Source organism: Solanum stenotomum, chromosome 12, assembly GCF_019186545.1.
Source record: "Solanum stenotomum isolate F172 chromosome 12, ASM1918654v1, whole genome shotgun sequence".
Lineage (NCBI taxonomy): Eukaryota > Viridiplantae > Streptophyta > Magnoliopsida > Solanales > Solanaceae > Solanum > Solanum stenotomum.
Genome location: NC_064293.1, coordinates 29,869,273 through 29,893,931, shown reverse-complemented (window position 1 = coordinate 29,893,931; position 24,659 = coordinate 29,869,273). Strand labels below are relative to the sequence as shown.

The following is a 24,659-nucleotide window of genomic DNA, read 5'->3' as shown; positions in this document are numbered from 1 at the left end:
TATACTAATACAAATACATATATTTTCGTCTTATACACTTATAATTATACAAATATAGATCTTCCCTTACCAGTTCTCTTTTGCGTTTTCTCTCTTTCTCGCTTTATACAAACACAAATTATACAAATTACAATGTATAATTTGTTTGTATAAAGCAAGAGAGAGAGATTTGATATACAAATGTTTTATTTCGATTCAATTATATACAAATTCAAATTTTATGCAGATAGACAAACACAATCATTGATACACATACATAGTAGTTACATATATACGATTGAATTGAGAAGTTGCTAGCGATATATACAAACGAGAGGCTGCCAACGATTTATACAAATGAGAGGCTGCCTACGATTTATACAAATCTGATCCTTCATAGCAAACATAAAGTTTGTTATGGAGCGCAATTATACAAACTATAGTTATAACATACAAATATGAATTTTTATGTTTGCTAAACCTAAAATTTACTCTCATTAGTTTCATCCCTAAACTATTGATAGCCTTCAAAACACTCATTTACTTGATTAACTGAATTTAAATATACCACCAATCTTACAACATAAGTGAACTCCTAATTTCGTCAAGTTTAGATGTGTTTTCAACACTTCTCTTGACTTTTTATTAAGACTGCAGTGTTTTCAAAAACATTTTTTGGGGCGAGTCCCGGGCAAGTTTCAGGGCAGGGTGTCTCAAAAAAGCTCCGAGGTGCAAAAGAAAGACGTAGATCCATAGGGCGTAAGCTCAAAACGTAAAAACGTACGCCCTGGGCCTTTTTAAGTTTTTGTTTTTGAATTTTTTTTTGCTTAAAATCATATTTTTTATTGTTGGTGTAATGATATTTCTCAAATAGTAATTGTTATACTTTTGTTCTTCATTATTGGGTATTAATACCTTGCTCAAATAAAAATCATAATATTTTTTTCTATATATTATAGGTTATTTATCAAATTTATTTGTAAAATAATTGAAAGTTTTACTTTTGCTTATTTTCTTAGTAATAAAATTGAATATACATGAGACTACGCCCCGTAGATCCATAAGACTTACGCCCCATATCTCGGGGTTTAAGTCTCGCTCCATACTACATAAAACGTCTCGCCTCATGCCCCCACCTTTTAAAACACTGATTAAGAGTTTTATGCTCCTACAAGAGTTTGAAACCACTTGTTATGTCATATGATGGAATGTATCTAACTTTAATTAATCAAGTAGAACGATATTTTTAAAACTAATTTACAACAAATTCAGGGGTGTTTTCAATATTTTTTAAAAAATAAATAAAATGAAAGACTTATTTTGTGTAATAAGCTCAACTGAGACCATATGCATCAAATGCATAATCAAAAAATTTTAAGTTAATGGATCTACGACAATCTCCAAATTAATATAAAATAATAATTAAATTCACAATAAAATACTTAGATATTTAATTAATATTTTTACACATATACAAAGTATGTATACAAGTTAATGTGTTCCCGTGAAACCAAACGAACGTTTCACGGACATTCTTCACTGTTTGGCGCGGCTTAGTGTAGTTAATAGACTAAAATCACGAATTAATAAGATATTACAAGTAATTTAAATGAAATTCATGTATATTTTTTAAAATTCACCATTTTGATCTTTTTAGATGCAAAATTATAAAGTTATGTTTAAATCTTTTATTTATGATAACTAAAATTATATATTATATGGAATTAAATATCATTTTCAAGTCATTTTAACATAAAATTTTGTAATTTCTTGTATATTACCTAGGAATACATTAAATATACAACAACAATCTTATCGTAATCACTAGAAAATTATTATTTGTATTATAAATTTACAATTAATATTTAGAAAAATTCACTATTTCCCTTATAGTCACGGAGTTAGGAATATATTATATTTTTAAGAATTTTTTATTTTTTTTAGTTAATTGACAATATAACTTTGTTTAATATTTTATAACTTTAAATTAAATTACTTAAATCTTATTATTTATCAAAAAGTTTTGACAATAAAAATGAAGATGTCGTATTGCAACAAATAACTATCATTTTGTTAATTTAAAAAATATCTTTCCAATTATATAATAAGACATGAATACTGATTTTTTTTTTTATACAGAGCTATAAACTATAAATACATATAAATGACTAGGAATATAATAATATCAAAGTTTTTGGTGGACTTTGACTCATGAGAGACCTAAAGTTGACACGTGATTAACATATTGAAATATTTATTTGTATGGCTAAAATTTAATTTTGGTATAAAAAATAATTATTTTTCTTGTAAATTGAGATATACCAATTTAGAAGCGAGAATGTTTATCCAACCCGTAAATTGTTCAATAAAATTAACAAGGCTAATTATTATGTACAAATGGTTACTTAATGTTGTTAGTCTTGAGATCTGTCAGGCCATATACCGATGAGAAACTCAAACAAGACAAACTTTAATTTAGTAATAAGTGATGTTTCTCTATCAGCGACGGATCTCCTATCGTCTCTCTATTTCTTATCGGGAAAACACTTTCTTTTTTTCATTTAAAAATTATTAACTTCACCTCAAAACCACTGCATTTATACCAATAAAGTGAACCTAAAATATTCTTTTCACTATATTATATACTAAATGTATTTAGTATGGACATACACTATTTCACTCATTTACAATATGAATATCGTACTTGAATTTTTTTAAAATTCAATTAACTTCAATTAACTTTTTTACTATGATATATGATGTATGGTGATTTTTAATTATAGCCCTCAAATGCGATGGTCTTTAATTTTCACTTTTGCGGCTTGTTTAATGAAAATTTATAGACCAAAATATCGTTATTTATGACCTAATTTTGCTACACATAAGTTTGGAAAACGTTTGCCTCACTTGGCATAAATTTTGTAGAAATTAAATTATGCTTCATAACTTGTGTAGTAGTGCTATGCCCTAATTTCGCTAGGCATAAGTTTAGAAAATTTTTGCCTTCGTGTAAGTTCAGTAGCAACTAAGTTATGCCTTTTACGACATTACTCATGGGTTCTGCTGTTTTGCCTCTATAGGCATAAGTTGGGTAGGAACTAAGTTATGCCTTTTATGTAGGGGTGTACAAGTCAAATCGTAAAGTCAAATCGAATCGACGAACCAAATCAAACCGAAAAAAAAACTGATTTGTGGTTTGGTTTGGTTGGTTTGGCAATTGAAAAAAAAAAACCCAACCATTCTTGGTTTGGTTTGGTATTAAAAGAAAAAAATTNACCGAACCCAAACCAAACCGACATTATATATATATATATATATATATATATATATATATATATAATTTTGTTTATAGATAAAAAATATTATTTATAATCTACTTTGTTAATATATTTTTAGTTAGTTTATAGTTTTCAATGTTTATATATTTTATTTCAAATTTGGGCTTGTAAAATTTTGTAAATATAATTTTATTTTATTTATAGATAAAAAAATGTTATTTATAATTTACTTTGTTAATATATTTTTAGTTAGTTTATAGTTTTCAATGTTTATATATTTTATTTCAAATTTGGGCTTGTAAAATTTGTAAATATTTTATTTTGTATTAAGATTCGAAGTTACAATTATATTGTTAAGTTTTTCAAATTTGAAGTTAACAATTTACTTTGTAAATATTTCGTTTTGTATTCAATTTCACTGTATCCTTTAATCTTATTAATTTAACATAATAAACGTTGATATTTCAAAAACAAATAAATTGTACTCATGTGAATTTTACCCTTTTTACGAAAATTTCTATTCATTTAACATTTCTCAAGTTTAGCTTATCTCACAGGTAAGTGAAAATATATTTGATCACATTTTCAAACATCGTATAGTTGTAAAAAACCGAAAAAAATGAAAAACTGGAAAAAACCGAAAGAAACGACTAAAACCGAAACCGAAAAAACCGACTTTGCGTGGTTTGATTTGATTTTTAGATTTAATAAACCGACATAATTGATTTAGGTTTTTTTTTAATGAAAAACCAAATCAAATCGACCTATGTACACCCATACTTTTACAATAGAGCTTGTGGGTTTTGAATTGAGCTTTTGTCTCTATCGGCATAATATGAGAAAATGATCAAAATGGTCCTTAATGTATTGAGGTTGCTTTATTTTGGTTCTTAATATATTTTAGGTGATTGAAATAGTCATTCATGTATGACAAAATGTGTTCAATTTAGTTTTTTACCCTAAATTTAACAATTTACCCCCAAAAAATGTTAAATATAATGGTGGGGCCCACATAACTTACCAAATCCCCCATTTTTACCATCTTTATTAGCTCAAAGAAAGAGTTTCATGTTTTCTAAAACACCATTTTTTTCTAACATATAACCACACAATTACAAAATAATTGTTTGACATGTGAAATTTTTATGAATTCATCATAGCAAAAGACACAAATAATTTTTTAAAATTTCACAATAGAACAATTTCAAATAGATCATAAAGCATTAGTAGAAAATACTGAGAGCTCTCATACTTGAAAAAAAAATCATCTACTCATGCTTTAGATCGGTATAGCGTATATTGCCAAAAGACATACAATCATTGAGCTATTTTCCACAAATAATAAAACATAAAAATATAAAATAATAATAATGGGAGATCAGTAGAGTAAAAAAGAAAGGTGTTATCTGTCACTGTTCAATCAAAAACACGGACCAATTTTGTTCATCATATCTCCCAAATACTATAATTATTCAATCTTTTTACAATAATTATTTTGTAATTGTGTGGTTAGATGTTAGAAAAATGGTGTTTTAAAATCCATGAAACTCTTTCTTTGAGCTAATAAAGATGGTAAAAATTGTGGATTTTGTAAGTTATGTGGGGCCCACGGTTATATATAACAGTTTTTTAGGGTAAATTGTTAAGTTTAGGGTAAAAGACTAAATTGAACACATTTTGTCATACATAAAGGACTATTTCAATCACCTAGAATATATTAAAGACCAAAATAAAGCAACCTCAATATATCAAGGACCATTTTAATCATTTTCTCGCATAATATCTATAGGAATAAGCAGCATAACTCATGTTATATTATTATATGAACTTATGTCAAATGAAAATTGTTTGTTATTTCGGTGCTAGAGGTATTTTCGGCCACTTATTGTAGGCATAATATTTACGTGCCCTTTAACTTGGCCTCAACTAGCATCTATGCTCTCCAAACTATAGGTGTGTAGAAGTAGACATTTAAACTATTGTAAAGTTGAACAAACAGACACACACATTCTTTCTCCGATAGAGGGAGTAATAATTAACTAGTTTCAAACAACAATGGATGGATATCTGATGATGAGGTACTTGTGTTTGTCCATGTGTAGTTAACTTCTGATATCACAGTTCTTTCTGCTGTGTCACTCTTATCCAGTTGAAAATTTGTTACTGCTGCAGATGGTATTTGTGATCTGATGGCTTCCAATGCTGTAGTTACTTCCTTCATAGTTGGCCTTTTCTTACCATTCAAGTTCATGCAACGATACGCTATATTAGCAGCCGCCATTATATCCTCTTTTCTACCTTCTTGTGAAATTTTTGTATAGATAATCGTATCAAGGAGATTTCTATCTGTTGCCAAAAGGAAGTTCGTTGCTAAACTTCTGTCTTGGTTTGTTGTGGTTGAAATTGCTTTCTTTCCTGTTAAGAGTTCAGCAAGAACAACTCCGAAGCTATAGACATCACTTTTTTCAGTATATTGGCTGGATTGGAAGTACTCAGGATCTAAATAGCCAAATGTCCCTTGGACTCCGGTCGTTAGGTGAGTTTGATCAATTGCAATAGACCTTGAAGTGCCGAAATCTGATACCTTGGCACGGTATTTTTCATCTAAAAGTATATTGCTTGATTTGATGTCCCTATGATAGACTGGAACAGAAGTTGCTGAGTGTAGATAAGTCAATGCTCCAGCTACCTCTGTGGCAATTCTCAAACGCGTGCTCCATGTAAAGGGAAACTCATTGTTCTCATTATGTATGAGGCTGTAAAGTGTGCCATTAATTATGAACTCGTATACTAGTAGAGGAACTTCTGTTTCCAAACAACAGCCGAGTAGCTTCACCACATTCCTGTGATTGATTTGTGAAAGAACAGCCACCTCGTTGATAAACTGATCCAACTGGTTTTCGTCTACCAGCTTAGACTTTTTCACTGCTACAATCTTTCCATCAGGTAACATGCCCTTGTATACCGTACCTTGACCTCCACGACCAAGTATGCGATTTTCATTGAAGTGGTCTGTTGCCTTCTCCAGCTCTTTAGCAGTGAAAAGTTTTCCTTTGTCAATAGTACCTTCATTATTGGATGATAGCTGCTGTTGCAGTAAGAGGCCGCCATTTCGCTTAAAAAACCTTTGTCTTTGTCTTTTGTTCCTTCTCTTCTTGACTGTTTTGTACAATAAATAGCTCCCAAACAGTAGAAGCAGTACTCCGATACTTATGCATACACCTGTGGAGATAGTAGTGCGGAGAGTTAGCCAATAAGCTAGAATTCTCTATTTTGAAGGAAATTTTCGTCTTTCTGCAAGTGAAAAGGGTAGAAAGGCAGAGATAGATAACTTTTGGAACCACAAAGCATCAAAATAAGGATGTGTACCATTTCCTTGATTTAGTTCTGACAGTGTTGAGTTTTCAAATGGCTAGGAAGTAATACAGAAGGTGACTTACTGAATAAAGCGATTGTGGGAGATCGCTTCATATAGATTACCATGTCTGTGCAATTGGTGCATCGTTGAATGGCTGATAACATATAAAACAATGTTAGAATGATATGCACCAGGGAAATACATACACTAAATATAAGTGCCTAATTGACTCCCTCCTATGCTTTTGAGGAAGTTATGTGAATTGAGTTCTTTTTTCTACTCTCAAATCTGAGTTTTCGAACTCAATAGCATAAGATTTCCTACAGTCAACTTAATTTTTGTACTAACTTTATCATATCATTGTGAACTTCACATACTACTACTTGGATCATAATCATGAAATGAAAGAGAAATGATGCTTTAGATTCTAAATGCACTAATGGAAGGGAGGGAAGGGGCAGTTCTGTCATACATGCATTGATCCAGTCAAAGAACCTGTTCCAGAGCGATTACTCCACACCCGGCCCCAGTTCTCTATACTCTGTTCCACAATCAATCCCACATCCATCTATTTGAAGAAGGTCCAATTCCGCGCTCTTCTAATTACTCAGAAATGTTCAAGAACTCATTTACATCTAGTGCTCAATGAAGCCCTATTTTGAGAATATACAAGAACAGGTCTTGTTGGCGATACGAGTGTGATAGAACGGAAAAAATTAGGATTACTTTATACAGAATATGGTGTACCTCAACTTGACCCTATTCTGTTCTACCAGGGGCAAGGCCTAAATTGGATACACAAAAAATTCAACCTATGCTAAAACTACTTATGTTGATTGATCTAGAATAGTATTCAATCTAGTCTCGTAAACGTAGTCAATCTTTCTCCTAAAAATTATTCACCTGACCTGATGTGCATATGCATGATACTATTGAATGCAACAGAGAGCTAACAACTCCACATATATATCAAATGATTACGTACCTTGGCATCCGTTAGAGAAGTATGGATTTCCTTGTGTTCCATTTCCACAGCGACACTGCAAATTTGCCACAGAAGTACCATCTTCCAACTTAACAGCAGCCTCAGATTTGTCGCAGAGCAACCCGGCTTCTAACTCTTTGGCTTGGAGAGTCCAGAGCCAAACAACAGGAGCATGACCAAGAAAAACAAAGGGCTGTGCAACTTCATCTGGAACCCAAGTTTGGTCTACCAAGAAAACTGCACTACATCTCGGGTAAGCCTCTTGCTGAATCCCCGAGTTAGTGAAGTTTGCTTTGTATGAACTTAGATCAAAAGGGAAAAGAGATTGACAACAGTTGATGCCATAACATCCTGTCAACGTTGCCCCTTCACTACAGATCGATGTACACCCCGAGAGAACATTTTGTTTCTGTGTCACAAGACCATTTCCACAACCAACAAGCATCAACTTATTCCTATCCTTCGCGTAATAAAAAGGACTTCCAGACAAATCTGTCCCCGTTGTGATGATTTTACTACCTTCACTCGATTTGTTGCAAAAATTCACTATTGAAACTGAGGTAATGATAGTTTGGTTTTCAATTGACACAGATATCACCTCACTTTGAAGTTCAACTTGCAGAAATGAATTCAAGAAAGGCTTAGGAGGATCATGACTTTTATCGCACTTGATCAAGTACCACGAGTTAAGGGAGCAACTAGCACTCAATCCAAATGGATATGGAATTGTAAGGTTACCACATCTCTCTTCACAACCAGGCTTTGCAAGAGATGTAGCTGCTGTTGAATGATCTAAAACCATAAGCCATGAAAGAAGCAACAACAAACATACAAATTCAAGATTCATTTTGAAAGTTTTTCTTAGAATTGAACTAATTCAAAATCTTGAACTTTGTACTTGTAACAGATCAAGCTTTGTACAGGCATATCATTGTCTTAGTTGTCTTGTTGGATCAAGTCATAAATTGAGAAAGGAAGTTGTTGCAAATATATATTTATTTGTCCGGAGTCCACATTTGAGCCCTGATTGAATCCGGATCGCGCACTGCACGGCCCAATTGGGGGTGACGCTTGTAATAGTATTTTATTCTCCATATCCAGGGTTTGAACTCGAGACCTCTGGCTAAGGGTGAAGCAGTCTCACCACTACACCACAACCCAAGTTGGTTGTTTGAAAAAAATATTTAAGAATTGGTACAGGTTGATTAATTGTTGCACCAAGACTTGGTCTTAGAAGAAAAACAATATTTTTATGTAGAAGTCAGATCCTTATTTGCTTAATTAAGTTCAAGTTTTGTCCTTCCACTTGAGCAGTGGTCATAATTAACCTTCAATTCTTATGCCAGCAATTCTCTTATATTGTCAACTGCCGGCTAGTGAATTTAAATAATTGCAAATCAACAAGAAATGATTAAAAAAAATAAGGAATGAGTAGGGACAAAAGTTATATTGACTATACCGTCTAGTAAACAAATAATGGTGAGACAATTTGGAATAACTAAAGAAAACTTATTATATTTCTTGTAATTTTCAAGGAATATGATAGTTATGTATTGTTCATGTTTAAAGAAAAACTATTTAATTACACAAATATTTCTACTATATTCACTAATACATATTATCTCAATATCAATTTTCAAGTCAGATACATCTAAATATATGTATATTTGCTATCAGATACACTCTGAAATACAAATACATAGGGAGAGAGGCGAACGAGAGAGCATGTGTATCTTAGATACATGTGAATCACACTAGATACATGTAAATCACACTAGATACATGTATTTAGGATACCACATACATTCTGAGATACAAATAATCAGGAGAGAGGTGAGCAAGATAGGAGAGAGACGAGTAAGAGAGTTAGATACATGCGAATCCTCTTGGATATAATGTATATGAAACAAATTACACCTAGTTTTGATCTCATGTATTCGAGATACAATGTATGTGAGGACCAAAATATGGCACGAATGATAATTTCGAAAATTCATAAAAAGACACGTAATTAAGTCCTAAACGAATGAAATTTATGTTATTTGCCCTTCTTTCTTTTCTTTTTTTTAATCTCATTGTCTTATTTGATACTCCAAAATTAAGGGTATTTTTATCCTCAATAGGATATCTGTGCTTTCCAAGTAGTGAATATAAAACAAATAAATAGACTTGATAGAGAATGAGAAGAAATGCAATTTATTCATATTCTTAGGAGCTGATACAATAACGAATCCTAACAGCAGCTTGCGTTGTATGGTTGTTACCTATTGTATGTTTGTCTTGATTGTTACTTTAAATTTTATTGAATCATATCTCGATAAATTCATCTTTAAATAGCGAAGAAAAGTCTGATTTTTTGTAATGATCAATTTGGTGTGATCACTTTGTTATCTTATTTCTTTTTNTCTTCTTCTTTTTTTCTTTTTTTTTTAATCTCATTGTCTTATTTGATACTCCAAAATTAAGGGTATTTTTATCCTCATTAGGATATCTGTGCTTTCCAAGTTGTGAATATAAAACAAATAAATAGACTTGATAGAGAATGAGAAGAAATGCAATTTATTCATATTCTTAATTAGGAGCTGATACAACAACGAATCCTAACAGCAGCTTGCGTTGTATGGTTGTTACCTATCGTATGTTTGTCTTGATTGTTACTTTAAATTTTATTGAATCATATCGATAAATTCATCTTTAAATAGCGAAGAAAAGTCTGATTTTGTGTAACGATCAATTTGCTGTGATCACTTTGTTATCTTATTTCTTTTTCTCATTTTATTTTTACTTATTAATCCTACTAGTATTCATACCCGCGCATTGCGCGAATATTTTAAAATTTAAAATAAGTTATAAAATTTATTATTCACTTATTAATTTATTTTTAAAAGTAATTAAAGTAATACGTTATACTGTTTATTGATCATAGTAACCCAATTTATACATAACTTTATTTGTTATAATATTATTGTAATAGCTTTAATCAAATACGTTTTTAGTTTACAATATATTTCTATTGAACTATTAATAAAATCATTATTTTTTTAACGAAAAAAAATCAATTTCTAACTTTCCACATAAAATGTTTAATACTATAAGAATAAAGACAAATTTAAATATTTTATATATGTATAATTTAAAACCACAAGTTTCAAAAATGTTTTTTATTGATTTTAATTCAAGTTAAACTATTAATGGACAATTTAATTAACTTAAAATAATTAATAATTATTTAATATTAGTATAAGCATGAAAAAAAACTAATACATAATTCATAAATGCATTTTATATTTATTGAAATTAATTAAATACACATAGTGAAACAATTGTTTGATCTTATATATAAGTGATTATTCAATAAAGAATTTTGATAAGTTATATTTTATTTATGCACTATAAATAACTCAACAAACTATACACAGTAAAACGAAAAAAAACAAAAAAATGTTATATAAATCTGTAATATATTTTTACAATAAAAAGTAGTTAAATGATCCCAATTACAATATCTGAATAAACTTAATTTTATTTTTTTAAAACAAAAAACACACGTTTGATATATATAAAAAATAATGTGTCTATAACAAAATAAAATAAAAACTTTTTAAGATCATGTGATATGTTTAATAAGATTCCGACCTTGTCGATAAATGCATAATTACTTATCAAACGGAACCAGTAGGGCTATAGAGAATAACATGAATTCTATGTTGAATTTCTCTTTCTTCAAAATATGTGATCTTTTATAACTCCTTTTTTCATTTCCTTCAAGCATTATTTGTCTTAATATTAGTATCAATGTTTAAGGAATGGGTCAGCATCAGTATGGCATGACAATTGGACTGGTCTAGGAGATTTGTATACTATAACTGGGGAAGATTTTGCATGGGATGATACATATAAGACAATTATAGAACTAACTCAAGAGGGGAAATGGAATGAGGATGTGTTAAAGGAGATACTTCCACAAGAACTGGTGCATCATATTATGCAAAATATTCAACCCCCAAGGAGTGAAGCAAGGACTGATGTACCATGTTGGATGTTGGAGACAAAAGGGAATTTTACAGTTAAATCAACTTGGCAATATATCAGGCACAAGGAAGAGGAAAATAAAATTTATAAGTGGATATGGACGCCAGGTGTACCTTTTAAAATGGCATTTATAATGTGGAGACTATGGAAATTTAAAATTCCAGTGGATGACAGGGTGAGAAGATGGGGGCTGGAAGGGCCATCCAAATGTTGGTGCTGTGAAATGCCTCAACAAGAAACACTAACTCATGTGTTTCTGAAGTCGGATGCAGCTAATAGGACGTGGTCCTTTTTTTGTTCTTTTGCAGGTCTAAAAATGGAGGGACTCCCATTGAGAGAAGTGATAATGCTGTGGTGGAGGACTGATACAAGGAAGAATATAAAAGCAGTTTATAAAGCAATACCTAGCTTTATAATATGGGAACTATGGAGGAAAAGGAATAGAATGAAGCATGAAGGAAAGAAAACAACAGTAACTAGAATTATCCACAATGTTTCTAGGAATATATACATGCTGATAAAAATGAGAAAACCTAGCATGAATTTTCCTATTAACTGGCCTAATATGGTGGAGCACTTGCAGCACTACAGTCCTAAAATGAAGGTTAAGAAGATACTATGGGAATTTCCACCCAAAGATTGGGTAAAGTATAATACAGATGGAGCATCAAGGGGAAATCCGGGAATCAGTTCATATGCATTTTGTGTACGGAATGAACAAGGAGATATTGAATATGCGGAAGGGGCATGCATAGAGGATACTACTAACACAGTTGCAGAAGCAAAGGCTATACTAGAGGCAAGCAAACATAGCAAACAGACACAAAACAATCGAATCATTATTCAGACAGATTCAATGCTATTATATAAAGTGCTAGTGGGTGAATGGGCATGTCCATGGTTAATTGCAGACATAATAGCAGAGAGCAAAGCATGCTTACAAGGTAAACAAGTCATTTTTCAGCATATTCTAAGGGAGGGCAACAAATTAGCAGATCACTGTGCAAACAGAGCAATAGATAAAGGAAATTTCTCTCTTACAGACTTTAATAGCATGGAGATAGAAGGGAGAAAGATAGTTAACAATGACAAGCTACTATGTCCATATTTAAGAGTATCACCGCTAAAGGGATAAGGGCAACCAAGGCTACAACATGATTTTTTCACGAAACATAATATTTACAAAAGCCTTAAAGGCAGCAAAAAGTGAAATGTTATCTAGATACTACAGCAGCCAGCAAAAAGGTCTCGAAAGGGAGGATCTGGAGGCAAGATGGAACAATTTAACCTGGAGGAGTCTGTGTCATCATCAACGAAAGGTGGAAGGGCAGAGCTCCATGCATTCTGTCACAAACCAACTACAGCGGTCAAGGAGACCAATAGCATCACATTGATTATCCAAAGCAATAGAAGATGGAGACAATGAAGAGTGAAGATAGAGACAGAGGAGAGGAAAAAGGGGAAATGAAAATGAAAGGGGAACGATTAGAAACCCTACATACAAGGATATATATGTCGATCTAGAAATGAGAATAGGCCAGTAATTTATGCTTAGTTATTTACTTTTTAGTATTGGGTTAGTGGTGGGGCCCTCGGAAGTATGGAGGTGTAATTGTTAATTCATTTCAGTATTAATAAAAGCCCATATTTTATTTAAAAAAAAAAAAAAGTATCAATGTTTAAAAATTTTAAATCATAGAGTTACCACTATAAATTTCCAAAAAGTGTTCCTATCATATCACTTGAGATAGTATTTTAGGAAAAAAGATTAGTATATTCACTTTCAATTAAAAAAATTATATCATGAAGGCAATGTCTTATCGGGGTCGTAGAAATTACAATTATATGCTATTATTTGATTGATAAATGATATTTTAAGCCTCTATCTATGTTCGTATAAGTGGCAAATATTCATCTCAATTTCAACCAAAATGTCTAATGATCTCTTGGGAATTATTTATGTTTTGCTAATATATAGAATTACGAAAGTGACAATAATGGTGACAACCTGCCTTTATTTTTCTATGTTATATTTTTACGATTTCACATATATAAAGTGTGTTTAATATGCTATTGAATAGAATTTTGTAACTTATATTGTCTTAATTTAAATTATCGAAAGAATATGTTAATTATTTTAATAGAAAATACTCATATAATAACATCAACTTTTATCAATATAAAGTTACACAATTAAATACATATGCATTTGAATTTTTAATTTATTTCATCATAATTGATTAATTACATGATTTATTTATTTATTGCAATTCATTTTTTTTAAAAGTTTATTGTTGATAACTTCTACCAATCTAACTATTAGATTTATATTTTTTTCAACCATGAATATTTATTGCACATAAATCAATATAGATCATATTCAAAATCCATAATTATTATATTATTTATTTATCATATTCAAAAGATATACATCATATTTAACTAATCTCTTTATTTATCTTGTCTTAATTTAAATTAAGAAAACAATATGTGGATTTATATATACTATTTTATTTTTGAAATTAAATTAAATATTAAACAAATGCATAATAAATAAGAAAAAATGGTTAAATTACAATTTTTAATAGTTCCAGCCCTCCAACTACCTTCTCTCTTATCTTCCTAATCATGCCGTCATGCAGTTATTGCTGCTCCACTAATCCTTTTCCATCATAATTATAGTAGTCATTTACTTGATCTTCATTTTTTCTGTGATAGCTTATTAAAAATTCAACATAAATAGTTTGATTTGATAATTGTACTTGTGCGTTGTGTGAATATTTTTAAATGTTATAATTTATAAATTAAAAAATAATTTATAAAATTCAATATTCACGTGTTAATTTATGGATTGTTTTGACATATACTTTAATTATTAGAATTAATAAAATGAAGAGCAAGCAAGTCGAGTGTCTAGAGAGCCATCATCAATTTATTGTCCTTTCAAATTACACCTACAAAAGAGTGAGAAGAAAGTTTCTTTTAAAAATGAATAACTTTTTTTTTTACAAAATACATGATAAGAAAAGAAATAATATGAAATCAATTATATATTACTATCGCATTCAAATAGGTACTAACAGGGTGATTGACTTAATCAACTCCTTCTTTCAATAGTCGTTCAATATCCTGACATATAAAAATATTATAATAGGAGATACAAAAAAATTCAGTTACAATTAATCATTTCACTAATATCATAATATTTAAAAATAAAATAATTTAAAGTGGTTTAAAATCAATTTTGACACAAAGCTTTGAAACACACCTTAAGGATTATAAAATCCTTGCTTTTGATTTTTGGTATGATATAATTGCTTTCATGTATGATGTAAATTGCAACACACAAAAGAAAAGACATAAAAGCATTTAAATTATGATGGCTAAGAAAAATTAAAGAAGATGAAATATTTACTCTTTATTTATTTTATATCTCATTTCATTTCAATGCACTCATATATTTTGTGATAATGTAATATATGTTTCTATCTTATGTAATTGTGTGAATAATAATTCCTGAGAGTTATTATGTGATGAGGTGAGAAATGGAAAGTGTTTATATCTTCGAGTTAAATCTATTAAACTTTTTTTTGTCTTGAAAATTACATGCTCTTTTCACTCATGTTCCAATTCACACAACCAAAATACATGAGAACAAAATCATTTAAATTATTGACGGAATAATGACACCATTTTTTAATTTTAAAACTTCTAAGATCATTTGAAGACTGTTCAAACATCTGCATCTTTTCATGCGGTAAACATTCATAGTTTTTCTATTTCATATCGAATGAAGAATTCTGTCAAGAAAGAATCAACTTTAAAGAGGTCTTCTTTCTAATCTGAAGTGTTGTTATACTTGCATGATCTTTTAGTGGCAAATGGACCACCGAAACACAGTAGCAAAAGCAATAGCAGAAATAGGAGAAACCTGAAAAAGAACAACATAAACACTCCACCCATAGAATAATGTTCAAATATATATATTGTAAAAAACTAACTTGAAATGGGAGAAATCTATGAATTGAACTGGTACTTTGCAAGTCGATTAATAAAATTGAACCCACCCATGGCTTCTTATTCAGTTTTTAAAAAATAACTGCAAGTATGTAAATTTAAAAATTGAGGATAACTGCATGCAACAGTTATTTTAGATAATTAGCATTTTTTTCTTCTTTTTTTTTGCAACTTTTATATTTAGTTTTAGATTTTAAATTAATTTTGATAATTCATAAATTATAATCGATCTCTCCTATTATATAGATATATAGATACTATATAAGTGATGAATTTAAAAGAAGCTCTAAATGTGGGTTTATAATTTGAGGATATGTAATTAGATGTTAATTTTAAATAATAAAGTATAATTAATTTAAAATATTTATCCACAAAAAAAGGAATCGCTCACAGACACACACGTCACATTACTATATTTAAAATTATTGATTATTTAAAATGATTTAAAATTTTAAAGTTTAAAAAATTGTGGTAATGACATGTATCATTTTTTCTTCTCCTTTTATATATAGATAGAAGATTTTATTTTTTAGCCTACTTTTAATAGTAGCTCTACCTCGTATCATATTTTTCTTATAAATTTATCTTTCAAATTGTTGATGTCTGTAATTGTCATTGTGTAATGACGGAAAATGATACAATCTATCCAAACGAATGATATATTCATTAAAATAATACAGTAATATGATACATTATGAAATAATACTTAACAATTATTAGGAAAGTGATACAACAACTAACCCCATACATAAGACCGTTCAAAATTATTCAGATGCATTACTACCTGAATCCAGTAGGACCACCACCCAAAAGAAAATACCAAAAAAACAAAAAGCAAACCAACCCCACCAAAAAAGAAACACTTTTTACCTAACGAACTATACGCGGAAAGAGCAACTGTATTAAAGCACAGAAAGAAGAAAAATTCGTCAAAAGTTGAGAATGAAAATGAAAATCTTGAAAAAATGCAGCAGCAGAATATGTAAACCAAACTTAGCTACATGTATTTCTTCTGTTCTATCCAAGATTCCAAGAACGCGTGGCTATCAGGATTTTTCAGAGTTAATATTTCAGATGGTCACTCAACTTTAACTAGTTTGTTTAGAAAGACACTTTACTTTGAGTAGTTTACTTAGAAAGTCACCCAACTTTGTTTTTTGACTCAAAAGTCACTCAACTATTAATATTTCACTTAGAAAGTCACTCAACTAATGATATTTTTTACTTAGAAAATCATCAAACTAATTTAAATAATTTCTTCATTAAATTTTGTTGAAATACAATTTCATTTTAAGCTAATTTTAAAAAATAAAAGATGCTCATTTTAATGATTTCATTGATTTTTGTTGAAATATATATATTTTTTTAAATAATAAAAGATCTCTATTGTGCATCTTTTTTATTACTCCTTTTAATTTAGTAAAAGATTTCTATTTAAAACATATAGTTGCAATTGAAAAATTAAAATTAAAACCTACAGTAGCATTGCTTATAATTTAATAAGAAATAATAAAAGATTGCTATTTTAAATGTACAGTAGCAATTAAGAGAAAAAATTGATTTTCTATTCTCGCAGTTACTGGAATTAAATGTGCTAAAAAATGTTATTGTTCGTTTTTTCAAAAAAATTGTAATTAAATAACTAAAGAAGGTCAAGAAGATAATTAAAATAAATATCTTATTATTTCTTAAAAAATAATTTAAAATAAAAATTATATTTTAACAAAATTTAATGAATAAGTTATTTAAATTTGTTGAATGACTTTCTAAGTGAAATATCAATAGTTCGGTGACTTTCTAAATGAAATATCAATAGTTAAGTAACTTTCTAAATGAAATATCAATAGTTGAGTGACTTTTGAGTTATAAAATAAAGTTGAGTGACTTTCTGAGTGAACAACTCAAAGTTGAATGACTTTATAAGTGAAGTATGCAAAGTTAAGTGAAACATCTGAGATATTATCTCGGATTTTTCACTAAAGAGATTCAAAATGTGAAAAAGTAAACATATGAAGAAATCAAAGAAGATTAAACATCTACTATATGTACATAAACTATAATTTTAACCATGTATGGTGCTTAAAGTTAGTTTTCAACCCCTTAACCAATAAGTCAACCTCTAATCTTACATTAGGAAGTTCAAAATCAATATATAGACATAATTTTTTTAAAAAAATACCTTATATATTTGTAGTGTAATCTTTTACCAAAAGGGGTTCGGGTGAAACCCTTGGGCCTCGACTACCTCTAGGTACTCCCTTGCATGTATAAGCAGTATAATTTTCCACCGAAGGGGTCCTATTAGCTCCGCCCCTGATGTGGACAATCATGCTTTTGAAGACACGTACTTAATTATATGAGAAGCTTCTTTGAAGATATTCAGTTGACTGACTCTGAAGTCTGAAAACATGTTTCTGTGAAACTTTCTAGTTGACATGAACTTCATCATGACTTAAAAGACCTCAACAGGCTTGTGAGGAAGTGAACAACTTCAATTCCAATTCCAAAGTGAAGAACCAAAGAAATGCAATAAATTTTCTATTTCAAATTCTTAAACCATACATAGAATTTGTCATGGAAAACATCCCAAAACTACAACTGGAACGTACACTTTCAATTCCAACATGCTTTCCACAGAGAAGCTCAGCACCAAACACTACATCAACATCAGACGGGATTTCTTTGAGAAACAGCAGCAACAATACAAGAAGTTCTAGTCCACATCATGCTGTTGCAATTCAATTTAATCACGGAATCGGTCAAGCTGAAGCCACAGTACTTCCTTCTCCCATTCAAAATGAATCTGTCTCTAGGCCTACCGCTCCTGCTCCTCAGACGCTTCCCACTTCCTTTCTTAGGCCCAGTTAAGCAAAACATATTTCTCAATGGTTCCAATTTATATACGCACGATGTACTTTCCTTTTTAGTCCGTTTAAAAAGTAATTACTTTTTTTTTTTATGACAATGACCCTATTCCTTTTTCTTGGCAACAATTTATGTTCAGCTATTTAACGCCACAAGATCAAAGGACATTTTAGTATATTTGGCATAATTTTAATTTAGGACCATAAAATTGAAAAATTTTCTTTATTATCTTTTTAACTCTGACTAGGTCAGTCTTTTTTAAACAAAGGGAGTATATGCTTTGTTTTTTTTCTATGAACGGGTGAACCTGCGGAAGGTAAAAGTTAGTCAGATTATGGATGTGAATTTAACTTGAACATATTCATATCTAAAAGACTTTTAGCAGTATTAGTGCATTTTAACATGTTGTAATTAGCTGTTTTTCTTTCAGGTTACTTATAGTTCACTTATTATGGATAGTTAACTGTAGTTACTTAGATGATGTTAAAGTTATTTGTTACACTGTCAGCGTATAGAAGTTGAACCACGTTATATCTTATCTGGTGAACTTTCAGGAAATGGACAATCAGATATACTAAACTGAATCATGAACATGAATAATCATCCATAAGACAGAAACCTTTAAGCGAACTTCACAAAAATAATCCTTCATGAACACGATGATACAACCAAACTGACAAAGGGAATAAGTAGATTATAGTCTTTCTCTATTAGCATGATTAATTAACAGAGTAGAGGCATACCACTTGCAGGGACTAAACCAATAAACCTTACCATGTATGCGCCACTCTGCCAAGCAGCTTTAGGCGGTAATTGGGAAAAGGCTAGAAAAATTTTCAGTCTGCATCCTGGTGCAACATCAGCCAGGATCACAAAAGGTTGGGAAACTGCTCTTCACATTGCAGCTGGGGCTAACAAGGTTCAGTTTGTCGAAGAACTGGTTAAACTTATGAGTCCACTGGAACTGGCACTGCAAAACAAATACGAAAATACTGCACTTTGCTTTGCTGCTGCATCGGGACTAACAAGGATCGCAAAAGTTATGGTAATGAAAAATCGATTCTTGCCAATGGTGAGGGGCAGCAAGGGAGTCACACCACTGCACATGGCTGCTCTACTAGGCCACAGAGAGATGGTGTGGTATCTTTATTCAGTGACAGATCATCAGTATCTAAGCAAAGAGGACTATATTAGCTTACTCATTGCTACTATAAACTCCAATTTATTTGGTACGAACATATTCTGGTTCCAAATTTCTTTTTGAAAATGGGAGAAACTTGATAAATTTAATACAGCCATTTCACTTGTTCTGATAAAGTTGAAACTTCAAGAGGAACTTAACACGTATATTTTTACTTACTGCTGTTAACAGATGTTGCTTTACATATACTTCAGCAGATGCCTGAATTAGGCATGGGACGAGATCAAAATGAAGACACGATACTCCATGTCTTAGCACGAAAGCCCTTGGCATTTTCTGGCAAAATTGGATTTGGAATCTGGCAAAGACTTGTTTATGCATGTAAGTATCTTCATTTGTATCAAAATCGAAATGAATCAGATATATATATTTATATTTATATATCAATAGATTAATGGAACTTCCTATAGATGTATCTGTTCATTTGCAGAATAGATCAAGCAACATATCCAGCGGCTCAACGGAAAAACATAATACCAAGGGTATGTAGGTATATTTATTCCAGTTGTAATATTTAGCTTCTCTGTAATAGCATTTATGTATCCAACTGATCATAAACATTTTGGAAATGCAGCATACCTGATCATCACAAGGGTAATTCAGCATCTACTAAAAACAATCGGTATGGAACGTATGACATAGTTCCAAGTTCTTGATTAATTCTCTGTACCTGTGAAACGAAACACCTAATCTGGAGTTTTTCAACACTAGGGGTCAGAAAAGTTCTGGAGACAAAATTAATGCACTTACAAGCCCTTGAATTGGTAAAATGTTCATGGAAAGAAGTTCTCTTGTTGAATGATTCACAAATTGGGAACTTACTTAGAAGTCCTTCGCGGCCATTGTTTGTAGCAGCAGAGTTGGGAAATTTTGAGTTCATAGTAGAGCTTATTCAGTCTTATCCAGATCTTATCTGGAAGGTTGATGAGGAAAGCCGGAGCATCTTTCACATTGCTGTCATTCATCGACAAGAAAAGATCTACAAACTAATCTACAATATAGGATCACACAAAGATATAATTACGTCCTACAAAAGCACAAATAATGAGAACATTTTACACTTGGCTGCAAAGTTAGCTCCTACAAATCGACTTGGTATTGTATCAGGTGCAGCACTCCAGATGCAACGGGAGTTATTGTGGTTTAAGGTAATTTTTCCATGTCCGATGAGATTCTGTTTCCCTTCAAGTGTAATTTCTTTCTATATTCCATAACGTAGTACTACTTCCGCATGTCTAAAGGAAGTTGAGACAATTGTTCAAGCCTCATATAAGGAGATGAGAGACTTAAGAGGTCGAACACCAGGAATGCTGTTCACCGAGGAGCACAAGGAATTGGTCAAAGAGGGAGAGAAGTGGATGAAGGAAACTGCATCATCTTGCATGCTTGTTGCTGCACTAATTACAACAGTAATGTTTGCAGCAATCTTTACTGTGCCAGGAGGGAACAATAACGATACAGGCACCGCTATTTTTCTTAAAGAGAAAGCATTCATTATTTTCTCTATGATGGATGCACTGGCATTGTTTTCTTCAGTAATCTCTATATTGATGTTTTTGTCCATCCTCACTTCACGCTATGCCGAAGAAGACTTCCTATGTACTTTACCAAAAAGGTTGATCATCGGCTTCATCACGCTCTTTGTTGCTATAGCAGCAATGTTGGTAGCATTTTGTTCAAGCTTTTTCATTGTGCTTGGACATCAAATGGCCTGGATTATCATTCCAGTGGCAGCACTTGCTAGCATTCCTATAACTTTATTTGCATTTCTGCAATTTCCTCTCTTGGCTGATATGATCACATCTTCCTATGGTTCAGGAATATTCACTTTTACAAGTAAAGAAACAATTTATTGATTTTTTACAAGTGCGATGTTCATCTTCTTGATGCAAAGAGTATTGGAAATCCTACGGAAAATACTTGACCGCGAACATTGTAGGGAATTCTTCAAAGCTCCTTAAGGACAACTTCACCCAATGTAGCTGTATGCCTCAACAAGCATAGTATAAAACTTGGAACATTGTGGCAAAAGTGAGAAAACAAATTAAAAGTACAGTCCCGTCTAAAACTAAAGGAATGCTAGGAGCTCTAAGATAGATTCAGCTTCATGAGCAAGTTCCATTCTACACCATGGGTGTGCTGTCAAAACTTTTGGAAAATATTTTCTCTAGCAGAATACATTGCTTAAAAACGAGAAAAATGACTTTCTAAATGGAAGTAGAAAAAACAAGTTTACGAATGACATTCTACATTCATCATGTCCTCTCTACCCTCTAACCTAGCTCATCTTTGCCCACACACTCTGTAGCTGGCCCCACCACCTCTCATACTATTTGTCTAGATTACAACAACAATAATATACCAGTGAAATTTCATAATAGGGTCTGTTATCTCATAAAGATAGAGATGTTGTTTCCGAAAGACCATCCACATCAAATCCAAGTACAAAGATTATATATAAATACTTTTAAACAATAATTTTTCATACATATGGAACACAAAAAAAAAAAAAAAGCAACTTATTTATTATCCTGTTTTCCTTCGCACCGAACACACCCCACAAGAGTAAAACAAAAAGGTATTGTTAGGTTAGTTCTGAGAGATGGAGGGAGGGAGTAGCTGAGAATTTTCGACAAAGCTCCAGAAATATGTTTTTGCACAAATGATTAGATAAAAGAAAACATAAAATCAAATGGGTACAAATAGTAGAATGTACTCCCATGTTTTAAAAAGAATAATCTAGTTTCTTTTTTAGTTTGTTTTAAAAAGAGTGGCTCTTTTTTTTTTTTGCAACACTTAAATTTCAACTTTCCACATGACATGTTTAAAGTCATAAAATTAAAGGACATTTTGATATATTTGACATAATTTTCATTTAGAACCACAAGATTTAAAAAATCTTCTTTCTTTTCTTAAACTTCGTTCAAATCAAACTAGACCATACATTTTAAAATGGAGGGAGTAATTTTTTTGGAATTTCAACAGTAGAAACTGACCTTAATCTGACAAGAAAGCATGAAATGACTGAGTTAATACACTGCTCGGTTTGTTAGTTACTAATTCAATATCGAATTAATCAATAACTTATTGTTGATTAGTAGATTAATATATTTAAAATTCAATATCCAATAAATCAAATCGTTAGACATAATTATCTGTCTGACTCATCACAATAAACCGCCGTTAAAGAGAGTACTCCATTTTTATCACCACTCATCAATAATACCCATTGGATATTGATTTTAAGCCACCCAAATTAATTTATAAGTTCTACCCCACAATTATTTTTATTTAGTTGGTCATTTGTAAATTATTATATATATGTAATATACTAGATTCTTAAGGCCCGTGATACGAGCCCAATATAATCAATCATTAATCGTTATTTGACAAATATTAAAAGGTATTTCTATAGCATTCTGATCAACATTAATTAATATTGATCCTGGTAAAAAATTTAGTATTAAAAAATATCAAAAAATAACCATCAAAGAATATAGTGCATTGAATGGTGTTTCTTCTTCCTTAATTAAATATCTTAATTTTGAGTTTTGGATATGAAATTTTTTTTAAAACTATTTATTTAAAAATTTAGTTAGTTTCTTAGTTTACTTTAATTTCATTTAATTTATCTATCCATTTCATTTATTAATTTTTATTTTTATGCTCCCTAATTAAAATATTTTTATTTTTTAATAAATTTTAAATCATGTTTATTTCTTTTTATATTTATTTTAGTGCAAAAAGTAAAGGTGTTAATGAAATATAAATTGATTTAATAAATGGGTCCCACTATTTTTAGATAGTACGGCTACTTATGATATTTTTTATGCTTTTCATGATAGAAAGTACACGTGGCCATCATAATAATAGCAACTTGGTTGGGTATTTGGGAAATTCAATAATTTTGCAGCAGAAAGTACAATTGTTTTAAGCTGATAATTTTGGTAAAATGACAAAAGTGCCCTTGATCGTCCCCTCATCACATTTCTATATAATAGAAATATCAAATAAATTTTTAATATAAATAGAAAATTGGCACAAAAATTATTGAGCTATACAAAACCTATCACTATCTATGATGTTTTTCAACCCCCAACAACCACCATTAATACCATTGAGTTAGATTTAAAAAAGAATAATTAATCTCAATTCTCACACAGGCACAACCATAAATACAATTCACAGATTAGCCACCAATTTTAAAATTGATAATAGCACAGGGTTTTAAAAAAATGTTTATCAAATAATAGTACTCCCTCCGTCCACAATTGTTTGTCAGGGTAAGGTCATGCACATCCCTCAAGGAAAATTTAATACAAGGTGTAATTTGACTAATATAACCCTACTATATCAAGAATACCAAAAGTCCACATAACTTTTCAATTGAACTACACAATCATTAAGGGCAGAATTGGAAAAAACTGACTAATTATTTCTTGATTGTTTAAATTGACAATTAATCTTGGACATTTATTTTTAGTATACCTGCCAAACAATTGTGGACGGAGGGAGTAACACATATCATGATATGTTCACATACCACAACTTGTTAGAAAACACATTTATTTTTCTTGAATGGGCTAATTAAGTTTAGATTAGACATTGTTTTCATCATCTAATGTTATTTCTTTCTTTTTTTATTTATATTTATATTCGTTGACTTGAATGGCTAAGTTCATATTATTTGACTACTATATATGGAATCATTGAAATTGAAATGTATGGTATTTTAGGTATTGGGGTATTAACAAAATTTTATTGTGAACGTCACCCTCGAATAAATCATACAATGTGTAATCTAAATTTAGTCGGAATTTCAATACAAGCGTTGAATATTGGGTGAAAAACAAAAAGAAAAATATTGTTAGGCAGGCCAATGAATTAGAAAGAGATCCACTTGTTGGTGTGTACTCCCTGTCCACTTTATTTCTTGATCTGTTT

General features: G+C 30.6%; 2 protein-coding genes and 1 non-coding gene across 4 annotated transcripts; 1 reads left to right on the top strand and 2 right to left on the bottom strand.

Moving 5' to 3' along the window:
• Positions 1–4,498: 4,498 nt before the first annotated feature.
• Positions 4,499–4,584, bottom strand: LOC125849622 (small nucleolar RNA U54). Its single transcript, XR_007444697.1, has one exon. It is a non-coding gene; the product is annotated as a small nucleolar RNA U54 (small nucleolar RNA).
• Positions 4,585–5,088: 504 nt separating this feature from the next.
• Positions 5,089–8,559, bottom strand: LOC125849230 (wall-associated receptor kinase-like 1). 2 transcript variants are annotated; one of them, XM_049529270.1, is made up of 3 exons: positions 7,601–8,559; positions 6,698–6,769; positions 5,089–6,479 (listed from the first exon to the last, which is right to left on the bottom strand). In XM_049529270.1, the coding sequence occupies exons 1-3, from the start codon at positions 8,445–8,447 to the stop codon at positions 5,293–5,295; spliced, it is 2,106 nt and encodes a 701-aa protein (XP_049385227.1). In that variant the 5' UTR covers positions 8,448–8,559; the 3' UTR covers positions 5,089–5,292. The 2 variants fall into 2 exon arrangements, with proteins under 2 accessions (XP_049385227.1, XP_049385228.1); XM_049529271.1 differs by lacking the exon at positions 6,698–6,769.
• Positions 8,560–18,123: 9,564 nt separating this feature from the next.
• Positions 18,124–21,608, top strand: LOC125848227 (ankyrin repeat-containing protein At5g02620-like). Its single transcript, XM_049528057.1, has 7 exons — positions 18,124–18,512; positions 19,267–19,743; positions 19,887–20,036; positions 20,126–20,197; positions 20,290–20,337; positions 20,427–20,863; positions 20,957–21,608. The coding sequence occupies exons 1-7, from the start codon at positions 18,224–18,226 to the stop codon at positions 21,569–21,571; spliced, it is 2,088 nt and encodes a 695-aa protein (XP_049384014.1). The 5' UTR covers positions 18,124–18,223; the 3' UTR covers positions 21,572–21,608.
• The last annotated feature ends 3,051 nt before the right edge of the window (positions 21,609–24,659 follow it).